This window comes from Cornus florida, unplaced genomic scaffold, assembly GCF_030987335.1.
Source record: "Cornus florida cultivar Cherokee Brave unplaced genomic scaffold, ASM3098733v1 CherokeeBrave_3.0.0_Hap2_Chr03, whole genome shotgun sequence".
Lineage (NCBI taxonomy): Eukaryota > Viridiplantae > Streptophyta > Magnoliopsida > Cornales > Cornaceae > Cornus > Cornus florida.
Genome location: NW_026775573.1, coordinates 1,185,309 through 1,200,281, shown reverse-complemented (window position 1 = coordinate 1,200,281; position 14,973 = coordinate 1,185,309). Strand labels below are relative to the sequence as shown.

General features: G+C 34.0%; 1 protein-coding gene across 7 annotated transcripts; it reads right to left on the bottom strand.

Moving 5' to 3' along the window:
- Nucleotides 1-2,395: 2,395 nt before the first annotated feature.
- Nucleotides 2,396-13,436, bottom strand: LOC132298930 (pentatricopeptide repeat-containing protein At2g15630, mitochondrial). Of its 7 annotated transcripts, none has more exons than XM_059795299.1 (6): nt 11,239-13,436; nt 10,481-10,753; nt 8,554-8,615; nt 7,197-7,265; nt 3,337-3,493; nt 2,396-2,587 (listed from the first exon to the last, which is right to left on the bottom strand). In XM_059795299.1, the coding sequence occupies exon 1, from the start codon at nt 13,351-13,353 to the stop codon at nt 11,371-11,373; it is 1,983 nt and encodes a 660-aa protein (XP_059651282.1). In that variant the 5' UTR covers nt 13,354-13,436; the 3' UTR covers nt 2,396-2,587; nt 3,337-3,493; nt 7,197-7,265; nt 8,554-8,615; nt 10,481-10,753; nt 11,239-11,370. The 7 variants fall into 7 exon arrangements, with proteins under 7 accessions (XP_059651282.1, XP_059651280.1, XP_059651283.1 ...); XM_059795297.1 differs by having other exon boundaries at nt 11,281-13,436; XM_059795300.1 differs by having other exon boundaries at nt 3,337-3,410; nt 11,281-13,436.
- Between the last annotated feature and the right edge of the window lie 1,537 nt (nt 13,437-14,973).

Below are 14,973 nucleotides of genomic sequence, written 5' to 3'. Positions count from 1 at the left end.
CAAGTGAGTGGTGTGTGTAATGGATCGGTGGCAGATTAAGATTTTTTTAATTTGTTGGAAACGGATCAGATTAAGATTGACGCCTAATCCGATCCGATCCGTGGCCACTCCTAAATTCTCCCCTACTGGCCTTGTAAAATAAATAATGAAGGTTTGAGTTTCCAAAGAAATAAAGTGAGCGAGTAAGTGATATTCCATATGGGTCCGACCACCCTTAAATTCTCCTCTACCTTTTAAAATAAATAATGATGGTTCAAGTTTCCAAAGAAACAAAGTGAGCGAGTAAGTGATATTCCATATGGGTACGGCCGCTCTCGTAAAATTATTCGTTACTCTTCCTCCTTCAGTCTTAATGTATACAGCCTGCACTAATCTGCCATTAGGTTCACCAATTAGGGTCAGTCACAACTCACAAGTGGCTAGCGAAAACGATAAATTTGTTCACGAGGAACATGTTATCTTGAATTCACAAGGTAAGTGTTTTGAATTCACAAAACAGAAAGAGAATTCAGAAAAATCAGATATATTATTTGATAATTGAATCATTAAAAGGTTGATTATTCAATTTGCAGTACACATATTTATAATTAAAGAAATCCTAGTAGTAGAAGAAAACTAAAAACATAAAAAAAACCTAATAACAAAAAGAAAATAATTTTTCAAAAAAATTAAACTTTTTATAAAAAATATAAGAATAAAAAATAAAAAATCTAAATTATAAAAATTACTAAAACTTACTAACTGCATCACGTCAATTGATTCAAGAGGGAGGTGCCATCTTTAACCACTTTCCAATGGACCTGCCACGCATCAACTCCAACTTTAATACTATATTAGCAGGACTTCACATGCCCGCATGGGCTCTGTCGTATTGGGCTTGCGTTCGTTCGGTGGCGTTGAGTCGGTTCAAAGGGAGGTGCATTGCATTCATGCCATATGTAAACCACTTTCCAAATTCCAAGGGACCTGCCACGACACCAACTCCAACTTTTAACAAATTAGCAGACTTCGCATGGTTCTGTCGTCTTAGAGCTTGTGTCCTGTCGGTGGCGATTGAGTCGGTCACAAGTGGGGCTTGCATGCATGCATGCATGGTATCTATAGACCACTTTATTCCAAAGGACCTGCCACGCCAACAACCCCCTACTTTAGCATCTTAGCAGACTTCACATGGGCTGGCAGTGACAGTTGTGGCTCTGTCGTCTTGGAACTTTGTGTTCGTTCGGTGGCGTAAGTCGGTCACTAGTGGCTTCCATGCATTGGGTGCATATTCTAATCATTTCCAAGACTACAAAAAATAAATGAAGAAAAAAAAAAAAAAAAAACCATTAATTACCAGGACCTCCTCCTTTGAAAGCAATTCGAGTCTATCCAAACATATAGTCATATTTGACAAGACTTTATATGATATTGGCACGTTAAGTTACATTTATCAAAGTATTTAAATTATTTTAAAATGAAAAGAGTATTATATTAAGTAATAGATTATAATTAAGTTTATATAAGCATATGATATATTTAGTAATAAACTTGAACTCGTGATCTCTTTTTGAAAAGTATGAATCTAGTACAGTTAGTTAAGCCATTTGACCTTTTGATCATAAAATTATATTATAAGCTACAAATAACAAAATTATTTATATATACATTATATTGTAATTATCATTGCCTCAATCTTATATGAATGGAGTATGAAATATGCATCACAGATTGACAACATGTAATAAAACAAAAAATATCATATATAATACAAACGTACAATACACAAATATTATACTATTCTTTCGTATTATTTAATTTATTTATATAGTTATTGTATAGTATACTATGAATACGATGAGAATTTGATGGAAAAGAAGTATATTAAGATATTGATTTCATATTTAGTTGTACACACATGTACACAATCTATGAGACAGACAAACAAAAAACCAAACGATTAACACTTCCCATGGGAAATAATAACTTGAGACCTACTTTCAACTTTTGCTTCATATACTATTAGCTTTCATACATCAATTTCAATAAGATCTAACCTTTTATCTTGAATCAAATAAAACCATATAAGTTTAAATGTGTGAGTTTTTAATTTTAATTTTAATTTTTTCCTTCACTTAAATGGCTAAATTTTAATATGAATCATGTTTTTACATGCTAAATCTACAAGTTTTCTTTTGATCTACCCTGTTTTTTCAAGTTAATTTGAATTATGATAAACTAGTAAGTAATCGATCTATTATTTGTATAATTGTATAATGTTTCTCATCTACTCAGCATTGTTTTAGATATCACTGCATGTCAACAATCATTGCAGACTTAATTAACAACAATCAAAAACAAGGCTCAATTCATTTCTCAATTCTGATCCATCGAACCAGACCAGTGATAGTACATGTGATGGAACGAAACTTTCAAATCGATCATATTGACTCGATGAACCAATAAGTTCAATAACATAGATAAAAAGTCAAAATTTGACCCAGATTAAAACTTGTCTCTGAGAATACTACATTTGCATGGTAAATAAAGTTTACAAGAAGAGCAACAGGCAAAAAAATCCACCTTCAACGGCTTTCAAATGTGGTACCTGTTATTAAGAAAAATGGAAAATTAAGGATGTGCGGATTTTTGGAACCATAAATACTGATACTCCAAAAGATCTTGCACCTCTCTAGCCTCTATATAAATATATATTTATTGTGTCCACAGAGTTTCTCATGTCTTTAAACAAGGAATGACTTTTATTCAGGATGGTAACAAATAGAGAAAAATTACACTCCCAGAGGAAATAAAAAAGGGGGAAAAAAAAGTTACCAACTTGAATTTAAAATGAAAAAATCAACCAACCAGTTTTCACATACCGGCCCAGAGTGCTATATACGTTACAAGTACACATTTAAGCCAGCAGAAGCATATATATAGAGTCAGAGATATATATATACACACGCACTAGCTAGCAGTCGAACTCAAGTCAGATGGTTCACTCACTTTTGAAAAGCAGTGAGACTCAATTTCTAGCATGTTTGTGGTTGAGTAACTAAGACTTTCTGATACTAAAATTTAAGATAATCAAGCAGTAGATGCTTTTGGGCTAGGATATGATAGGCTATTAATCAAGAACTGAACAATAAGAAAATAAATATTTCATGTTCTTGCCTTTAAAATCATCTCTTAGTTTCAACACCCCTGGAATTTCATGCTTAAATGGTTACCACTTTGAGATTAACCAAAAAAAAGTTTACAACTTTAAAGCTACAAAAGAATGCATAAGGTTTACAATTTTTATTGTAGCTACAAAAGAATAAAGTAGATAATCCAATTCTAATAGAGCAGTACCTTGGTGATGGACAACAATTAAGACGGTTCAGGATGAAAAAGCCAAAGAAAAAAGGCAACTTCCATCGGGTTTCCTGAAAGAAAAATTGGAGGAAGAATTTGATTACGCAAACCCCGCTACCGTATGCACTTCTGATGATTCGCAACAGCAAAGTAACTGATAGCAACGACTCCCATTAGTATAAAAGTACAGAAAGTAAAAAAAGAAAAGAAAAAGGAAGTACATCAAATTAAAAAATAGAAAGCTCATTAACATGAAACAGAAGCAAAAGATAATTGAAGATTGACCTCTCTGTGCTAACTACATTGAACCCTGCAATGAGAGTCTCCTAAACCATTGCATACCATCACTACTGCTACACGAAACTGATGAGAGTGGCATAAAACATTGCATACCATCGCTACTACTACTCGAAGACTAATTTTTGTCCAATTCCAATTCCAAAGTGCCCATTCAATGCTCCCAAACACCACCTTCGCATATTCTATTTCAAAAGGATACTCCACTCGAAAGACATGAAAGAAAAATAAGTTACACCACCTTCCCATATTCTATTTCAAAAGGACATAAAAGAAAAATAAGTTGCTAGAGATACCTATGCTGGACGACAATGTCTTTAGTACTATGAGCTAGATCTAATTATAAGTACATACAACATTTTGAATTAACAAAAATGTACACTCCAAATACAATACACTTTCACATATATATACACGCATCTCGTTGCTTTTGTCATCTTAATAGTTTCATTGCTGGATACCTATACAGCCACACGTCCCATGCACGTTCCTTCACAAATACAGCACAACACAAAACTTATAATGAGATAACAATGTATTTTTTATTCTTAGTTGATACTCATACACTTCCCCTCAACAATTGTTTGTACCCTAGAGAATTCAAACCTTAGACCTATACAGCCACACGTCTCATGCATTGCTAAGGCAGTGAGATGAGTGTATATGTATGTGAAACTGTATTGTATTTGGAGTGTGTTTTAGATAACTAGTAATAAATAATAGTTTCATTATTCTCCTTCTCTCCCATGCATGTCTCTCTCTATTGAAATTATCCATACAGCACAATACCAAACTTAAAATGAGATAACAATGCATTTTTTTTCTGAACAAGACTGCGGCATCTAACACAGTCCCACATCCATTTCATTGAGTCCACGTTTGCGAACTAGGATACAATACACGGGCATTATTTCTTACACAAGAATACCTACCCTCATTTTTCTCTTATTTTCATTGTAACGTTTTTCAAGCATTGGTGTTGTAGCGTTTTTTAATGCACTTACATCTATTTTCAACATATTTATTTTATATTTTCAACACAAAATATATATATATATATGTATATTTAAAATTAAAAATAATAATGTTAAAAAGACATTTCAAACTTTTTTCAACACATTTATTTACATCACATTACAGCAGAGATTGATTACAACAAAAGATTGATTAGAAAAAAGGATCCAGACTTAACATACACCCACATGCCTCTATTAGAACTTAAACCTTAACATTCTATTTTGGAAAGTGTGAAAGTCCAAGTAGAAAGTAGTGTGTTTCACCCTTTCACTGCAACAAATAAGATCATTAATTTCTCAGGAAAAAAAAAATCTTTACAAAATGAAAATGAGAAAAATTTTAAGTTTGTTTTATGTATCTCCTTAGTTCCATTTGTTATAGAAAATTGTGTCACTAATACTCGCTAGAAAGTTTTAACTATAAAGATATGTCATCACGGTCACCTAAAACTGCGTCGCAAATTTTATATTATTGTGACAATCCATTAGCAATCATGATGGAAGCGATCTCTTTATTTTGTCACAATTAAATATCCATTTGTGACAATTCTCTTTAGCCATACTTTTTATTTGTAACTAGAAGTTTCAATTAACTACAATGTACTACTTGTGGCAACAATTGACAATTCTTTTTAGGTGTTGTAAATAATTTTTAATTTTGACATCAAAATTTCATTACCTATAATGTTCTGCTTGTGACACTATCAACTGTCACAAATGCCCCTTCTTTTTTCTTTCCCTTTCCAACTTTGTTCTCTACTATTTCTCTGTCCCAGAAGTTCCAAAGAATTTTAGTATATATAGAGTCATAAACAGAATGTGATGCACTCTTGCATATACAAGTATAGCAACAAGTCTGGGTGAGGGCTTACATATGGTTTTTCTCTTGGTTATTTTCAGTTGATCTGGTTGGTTCTGTTGTGCAGTAGTAGGAGTGTCTAGGCTGAGAAAGACGAGCAGGCCTATGTGATATTGTAGTTGAAGGTAGGTTTTTCTTGACAGTGTGAGGTGTGTTATGCTATCTGGTTCTGCTCATTGGGCATCATATCTGACAATCTGAACTTCTAGTTGCCCAACAAAGACACTGTGTGAGCGTATGCTGAGGTTGGTATGTGATAGATATACCTGGCAGTTGGGTAAAGATACTTGAATTCCCAAAACCAGCTGCAATCTCACGAGGATCACCATATTCCATGAACAAATTTTTTTTTTAAGAAATAGCAAAATAAAGAGAGAATAACCAATTGGATTCCCCCCCGCCGCCCCCCCTGAATAATAACCAACTGGATTTTTCAAGGCAAGAGTTGTAGATTGAGATGGTTTAACCAATTGGATCTAAGAATCAACAGAAAAGCTTTTAGCGAAGAAGAAGAAGAGGGCAGGTTAATGGCAGCTCACAGAGCATATGGTAATAAATGGGCCGTGATTGCTAGGCATTTCCCTGGTACTTGTATTCATATATAGTGTAAATGATTCAATATATGAATGAAATTGATGTTTTTATGTTCTTAGCAATAACAACACCAACACAACTAACCTTGACAAATTTGTAAGCCTGGGCAATTAGATAAAATTATTATTATTATTAGTTTTTAGACAAATCACTTCTAGTTTACTGTTAGTAACACCAACCCGAAGCCATGTTCTGCTGTTTCAGCTGCACTAGGACATTAGAAAGAAAACAAGTAATTCAATTCCAAGCAAAACTTATTATATCAAGAGCATAAATCAGACTAGCAGCTGCTGGGCCAAGGGCTCTGAAGAATGAGTGTGTTGATGCAAAATTATCATTAATGCTGCTAATCAATTCCATTCTGCAGCAAAACAGATATAGATTCTCAATTTCAGGAGAAAATTAGAATTATATACACAAACATGCACTGTATTGACTATATGACATGTACTTCCAGTGCAATAGTGGGAGTTACCAAAAATAAAAATATATATAATATACACATAAGCCGAGCCCAAATACCTTAAACACTGATTTTCTCTGGAAAGGTACAAGTGATGGCAAAAGAAAAACATACAAGACCAAGACATTTACACAGTAACACAACACTTGACTTCAATCGTTGAACAGTTAAAGATACAGAAAGCAATCCAGTTCCTTAGGAGGAGAAAATTGAGTCAAGCTGCTTAAGGGAAGAGAACTTCTAGGTATTTCTAAATATTATAATTGTATGGATCCAGACATCCCATGACAAGAGAAAAGAACTTCTAAAAAAAATTCATAGGCTTGTTACAAATATAGCTTAACTCAGAAATGCCAGATAAATTCTGCCAGAAGAAAAATTTTAATTTTTTTTTTTTTTTTTTTTTTTTTTTTTCATTAACAAGAAACACACTCACACACCCACTAGCCCCTCTTTGGGGGCGAGGAAGTACCACTAGGCTACACAGTCTTTGGAAGGCGAGGAAGTACCACTAGGCTACACAGTCTTTGGTCCAGCAGATATGTTTTGATTTATATATTTATGTCATACTCTTACCTTTCTCAAAAAAAAACACTTTATCATATAGCAGTTTGATGATTAAATTTACCTGCCACTGACTACTGATGTGTCCCCAGCAATGGTCGTGTCAGTTTATGTAGCAATCAACATTGTTTGCCTGAAATATTATGTACAGTGGTATTAATTAGGAAAATCAATTGCAACTTTTTTTATCATCAAAAGTAGAAATTGTTATTTTGTACTCGTGGAAAAAATTAATTAATTTGATCCTGAGGCTCAGAAATATATACAATACATCTCTATAGTATATAAATATACACAGATACTATGGTGGACTGAAATGCACTAAAATCTATGTTTCTTCTAAAATTGAAAGATACACTAAATATGGTGACTGGTCAAAACAAGAACTACAAAGAAGCAATCAAGAAATGTGCATCCAATCTCTGGCACCGGCATTACCAACCCTTGCGTGGTTTATAAAATTAAGCACTTTCACTACATAATGCTATTAAGAGAGGCAATGCTATAGAACAATTAACATACATAGAAAATTACCAACAAATTAACTCTAGGTCTTCAATGTTGATGCCATTGCATGTTCCTCTACAAAGGGTTTAAAAATGCAGTGCAGCCCTGCTGGTATTCTTTTGTTTTTTTTTCTGCCACCATTTCCAGTGGGTGGAGACAGAGATATGCAGAAATCTGCAGACCAGGATTGGAGGATTTGCACAATCGTGTGTGATCTTGTAACCATTTTTTCCCCTCTTTTTGTAGGTAACACATGATATTTTCAGTATTATTATGTGATAACAATTATTATGAAGATCATAATGTCACTAGAAATAGCACATACGGGTCCACACACGCACACCAAAAAAAACGTTTCAAGCATTATCCCAAACTGGCTCCTCGGCAAACCAAGAACACAAGCTGATACGGAAACTGGAAACTATGTTTACTCGGTTTCTTTCTCTATTGTAATAAATCAGTCTCAGCAAAACAAAACTACAAAATTTCTAACTAAAATCTAAGATATGGATTTAACACAATATATGATTTAAAATAGAGATAAAAATCTTTAACCTCTGCCAAATCAATAATATGACCAAACACGTGCATTTAGTTAGGTTCACCCATTCTGAATCTGGTATAAGGAAATCATGTATGGAATATTTACAATTTAACCAAAACAAAAAGTAGAGAATTTTATACAAGTTTATCAACGCCTAAAGAATTATAAGTAGTTTCAAATCTTCAAACACACTCTTCCCAGTTCAAAATTATGATTAAATACATTTAAATTGTTAGATATATTTGGTTTCCTAAGCAATTTGGAGAAGTTTTCTATTTCAATTTAAAACTATGATCAAATACATTTAAAATTGCTCACATTCTGAATGAAATGAACCAAACAGGAGAAAAATAGTGAGAAAAACACATACTGGTCCAAATATTGAATCAGCCAGAATGAAATTGCTCACAATATCTGGTCAGCTGCATAGAACTGTGTCAAAGCACAAATTACATTCAAGTACAAACAAAGTAAATAAATTGAGTATAGCACTCAAATTATTCAAAGAAACAGAAAATTAATCGCTATAAATTTAAACAACAGATTAAAATAAATCCAAGCCTTTATTTCATAATTGAGTATAGCACTTAAATTGATACAACAAGGACATTTCGATTATATGAGAATTGTAAAAATTTGACCAATGTTAATGCGTGATTAGATATCCAGATCGAAGCAAATCAGATTTACACCAGATCTAATATATTGGAATGTTCAAGCATTTGAAGAACAAGAGGTCGAAAAAAACTCATTAACTCACTATTTTTAGAGATAAAATTTGAGAATGAAGATTAATCATTATAGTAAAATGATAGGCCGTCAATCATAGGACATGGGTTCAAATCCTGGGAGCAGCCACTTGTGTAAATAATGCCAAAGGTTAGTGACACTTGCGACTCTACAATTGGAATGCCCTCTGTAGCTTTTAATGTTTTGATTTCACTTATATTACACCCAATTTCCTTTGCCTCAGGGAGAAAAAAAATAAAAATAAAAAATTGGGGAAGGCACGAAAAGAATAAGATTAGAAAACAGGAGGAGAAAATTAAGAACAATAGAAAGTTATACTTTCTAAGATCAGTTTACTAGTCAAAAGCAAGATTTCACAGGTTCGATGTTTTTCGTATCACAAAATGTTCTCCTATAGAAGTAAATTCCTAGGACCACACTGTTGTCCAAATAGACCAATAAAAAAAGTCCTCATGAAAGATGAGTAACATCAAAAGATCACCATTCACTATTTTAATCCTGGAATGGAAATTGACATCTGCGACTCTGACATTAATGCAGGATACATGACATGGATACCTCCCGTCAGAGGGAGGCAGGCAAGGGGTGGGGGTATCAATGCCCAAAATGGATTTTCGCATGCATGTTTTGCAATTGCATCCCAACTAAATAACGCTAATAACGCTATAAGATACACCTATACACATACGCTAAAGCTCAAATAATGCCATAATTTATGACGCGCCCTTATCACATAGCTCTTAAAAAGCAAGATCAATGCACATAATGCAAATGAAAATTTCAAAAGACTCCCCCAAAATGGTTTTTCAAAGTTTTTTGAAAAGAAAAAAGAAAAAGAAAAAAATCATCCTTTGTCACATACATTTGGAAGAAATTTCAATAACTTCAAGGTTCAGGAAACACTTCAACGTCCTCCATTAGACATCAATTTTACAATAAAACAGATTGAAGTTGTTAAGCCAGATTGTGTGATGTACAAGCTTAATAGAACCATGAAAGTATGAATCCAGCTACACCAGAAGGAAAAGTGCTTGCAAGAAAGAGGCGGTCCATAAACACAGCTGAAAGGACCGCTCTCTTCTTGCGCAACTCAAGCACAGGCAAAACTTATTAACCATGAAATTTGATCCCTAATGACTCTACAGCCTTTAATCATTAGTAAAACAGTTAGAGGCTTTACATACTATAACCCCTATCATTTTAGTTCATATATTGAATTGTTCAACTGTCTGGTCCAACAAGACAGTCTGTGAAGCCCAAAAAACATACGGAGTATAATTTATACCACAAAACTAAGTAAAAGGAGAAAAAAAATAATTATTTGATACAACAAACTAAATATAATTATGATGTAATTAAGTGAACTAAATGTTTTGGAAAATGGATATCTACACACCTGGGTTTGTCTTACAAAGGGTGGTTCCAAAACCCAAAAACCAGACCATTCACCGGTTCCAACCGTTTAACCATCCAGTCCAGGTTTGACAGATTAGTTTTAAATATTATATTGTTTGTTGTCCAATTAATAAACAAATGGAATATCTCACCTTCCTGGGGTATTATCTCTTTGTCTCGAGTTGCAAAGATCGAGACAACATAGCAACATCTTCCTTCTCTGAACCCACTGATGAAGAAAAGGCGTGCGTTTTGAGATAATTAAGATTCCAGTGCAATATATATGGCTTTAGATACACTGAACCAAATTCATGTCTGAATAGAGATTATCGGCTGGGATCACGTTGTGCTGAGATTCAGGAGAGTAGCTAAATTATCCATGAAGATTTTCCACACAAGTCATATCTTCGTCAAGTATGGAACTCCTACATGAGCGGAAAATTAGACAATGTGAAACGACAACATCAATTTGTAAAATTTAAAGGTATCTATCTCAGTAAAATCCAGGAAAATTTTGTACTATCAAGAAAACCAAAAGACTCCATTGAGTTACATACAGCCTTTAAAGCAAAAATCATGACGATAATAGGCCAATTGCAGAAAGTAGGAGCCTTTACCACATTTTATCGCATTGGATCAGTTTTAGGATTTTAAGTGATGACCACATTGTAATTTCCTGCTACAACAATTCAACAAAATGATAGTAGACCAAATTGTTGGACGAGGCTTTACTTAGATGATCAGAATAATTTGCAGTAATGGCTCCCTTTTCCTGTTATGACCGCAGTCAAAAATGATGGATTTGTGTGAAAAACAAATATAAATTTTAGTTGTCATGAAACATACAGGCATGCTCTTAACTATATGACAAGCTTATAAAGCATTCAATACTACATGATTTTCTACATACATCAATTCAAGTATATTAAACCCAGAAGTTACGCCTGTATACCAGAGCAAGAAAGGATGAAAATTCCAGACAAGAACTCCTGGACCATCATTATCTGTCAAAGGTAGGTTGGCAACTAGCAAACAAACTTGATCATGGATCATTGTTTTCCACAGAATTAGCAGCTTTCGCTATCCCTTCAATCAAAGAGAAATAGGTGCTGTCGTCTGGGGTAATGCCTTTGCTAACCATTTCTTTAAGGAGCTCTTCGGCATGATCTCCCTCTTGGTTTTTGCATAAGCCTCGGATAAGGGCATTGTAAGTGAGAAGGGTGGGATTGAAACCTATACTTAACATCTCATCTCGAAATCGAAAAGCATCTTTCATATCACCTTTCCTACTATATCCACTAATGAGGGTGTTATAACTGATGTGATCAGGTTTAATCCCCCTTCTCTTCATCTCATTAAGAAGTCCACGAGCTTCTTCGACTTTACCCTCCCTACAATGTCCTTGCATTAGAGTATTGTAGGTCACTTCATCAGGAGACACCTTCATTCTATCCATTTCCTTCAAAAGCAAAAGTGCACGTTCCATGTTACCATTCACACAGTGACCATCAATCAATGCATTGAACATAACAACATCTGGCAATACATGTCTTTTTAAAGCCTTCGCAAATAAGTCATCTGCTTCCTTCATTCTATTCCTCTTGTTCAAAACATTTATAAGGGATGTGTAAGTCACCCGTGTAGGCTGAATCCCTTTTCTTAGCATCTCATCGTGGAATTTAAAAGCTTTCTTTGCATTCCCAGACCTACAATACCCATTGATCAATATGTTATACGTAACAATATCAGGAGACATCCCCTTTTCTTCCAATTCTTTAATCATATCATCAACTTCTAATACCCTGTTTTCCAAAAATAATGCATGAATTAGCAAATTATAAGTGGATACAGTTGGCAATATACCCTTGCGGACCATCTCATCCCTATACCCAAAAGCCCTCTGTAAGTCACCCTTATTGCAATACCCATCAATCAAAGTGTTGTATGTCACAGCAGTAGGTAACAACCCATTTTCCTCCATTTTCTCAAAAAGTGCGGATGCCTCGTCAACTCTTCTCTCCTTAGACAACCCATTGATCAGTGAACCAAATGTGTATGAATCAGGCATGATCCCTTTAGCATTCATTGTCTCAAAAAACTTACGAGCACCTTCTAAGTTCCTCCTAGAACAATAACCATGAATTATAGTATTGTAAGTAATAACATTCGGTTCAAACCCCAAAACCTCCATTTGCACAATAAATTCCTTGGCCATCTTCAACTTCCCTTCTCTGCACAGCACATTAATCATTATATTAAACGTACACACTGTCGAATTAATCTCCAACCTAAACATCTCAGCATACAAGACCCATGCGGTCTCCAACCGATTCAACTTAAGAAACAAACTCAACATATCATTACAAGTTTCAATCTTGGGCAATATACCCTTATCTCTCATCATATAAAAGCACGTTAAAGCTTCATTGGCTCTCTTTAGTTCACAGAATGCCCTTACAAATAAGTCCAAAACAATCGAACTCGAAATACTTAGTCTCTCACGAACATCCACTAATTCATCGAAAATCTCTCTATTCGTTGCAATGCGATGTTTAATTACTTTGATTAAGAGTTGCAAGGCGGGTTTGGGCGATGGAAGGCGAGCGATGATAACGATGGCGAGACAATAGCATTTGATATCAAGACATTGAGGCTCAACTTGATCGATGAATGTGACAATAGGGTTAGGGTTTGTACGGAGGTTATAGAGGACATCTGAGATTAAGGCGGGAGTGAGGTTGGGTGAATTGTGTTTGATGAAATGCCACTGAGAGGAGAGTATTGAGTTTTGCAGAGAGCTTGGGGTGGTGATAGGTGGAATGTTTGTTTGTTCAGAGCAGGTTCGAGACAGAGAGGAGGCGTGTTGTTGCGCTGATTTAGAGAGAGAGAGTGAAGAAAAGAGTTGTGCAGGAGGCGACTGACCTTGACTTGTGGCGAAGAGCGCTGTGAGCTTGTGCTGTTTCTCTTCATTAACAAGCTTGTGAAGTTCGAATCTTCCAAGCTTCAAAGCTTTGTTGGTTTTCATGGTTTGGATCGTTCGGATTCTTAATCTGTTCCGCAGAGACACAGAGAGAGAGACACAGAGAGGTGTTCTGACTTCTGCAAAACAAATTTCTCATAAAAATGCATTTCGTGTTAAATTAGAGAATCCATTCTAGTAGGACTAGAAAGTGAGGCCCAAGATGCGGAAAAAACAAGTGAGGCGAAAAAAAAAAGTGAGGCCCAAGTCAATTATTAACTAAGCAAACTGACTAGGCTCGGCCCATCCTTCATTTTAGTGGTTTACTTGCTTTGTATTTAGCATCTATTCTTATACACTCCATCCTCTGTGTTTTTTTGGAAATTTAAGATAATAATTTTTATTATTATTTTATTATATTAGTATTGAATGAATTATCAAATTTACCTTTAGTGTGTCCACAAAACTTATTTTGAAACACATAAAAATAAGAAGGTATAGTATAATTTTATCTTATTTAATAAAGTATGACGTGGGAGTATACATTTATCATATACACAAAACACGTGCATTGTATTTGACACGACATACTTATCGTCAAAACAACTTTGAAAAAGTGATTTTCATATATTAGTTTCATTTTCTAGTGAAAAGTTTGATTATTCGATAGTTTTACGTAAGTTGTATAAGCAAATAGAAACGATAGCTTATGGTGAAATTCAAGGGCCCATTAAAACCCATAATTCAAAGCAACAATGACATATGGAATATATATATGACAAAAGCTTAAAAACAAATGTGACATTGCTCTAATTCTAGTTTTCCAGGCCTTTGAACGTAATAGTACTGTCACTGAAATTTACGTGAGACTATCTATGTCCCTTTCCGACATCAAAATCTTTGGTGATATATATTTTAATTAAGAAAAAATAAAAACAAAAAAAAACCATAGAGTGACCATTTGAAGATGATATATACTCTCAAAACGACAATCCCAGAAAATCGTTATTGGGCCCAGGCCTGGCCCACCACTTTCAAACAGATGATTTGGGTTGGGCCCAAATGGATTGATTTTAACAAATGCTAATTCTATATTTTAACCGGTTTATACTTGATGCATATCCAAAAACAATGGATTATAATGTTTATAGTTTATACTTTAGTCAAGGAAAATGTATTTTACGTAGATTAATTGCAATGGATTACAATCCGTTTAAAATTACATAAAAAAAATAAAAATGTAAAAATAAAGAATTATTATATGCTGTGGTAAAATTACAAAGTTCATTGTACATTTACATTTTGTTAAACAATCTCATTTTCTTTCCTTCCTTTCTCTCTCATTAACTCACACAAAGTTATACACATACATGCAAAATGTGTGCATATGATTATGCATATAAACATACGAAAATCATCGTAAGACAATAAACGAAAAGTATTGATACAATTTTGGAAAATGAGGATAAAAAATTAATTGAAGCATCCAATAATTGTTGTGTCCTCCTTTTTCGGAGGACCAATATATTTCATAGACGAATGTTGGACCACTTATAATCCTAAGATGTATTAAAATAGATTTCTAGGAAGATCCATTTTTAAAACATCTAATGATAAGAATTAATTAAGTCAAACTATTCCGTATGAGAAATAAGCGTAATGTATCGTTAATCAAATAAAAAAAGT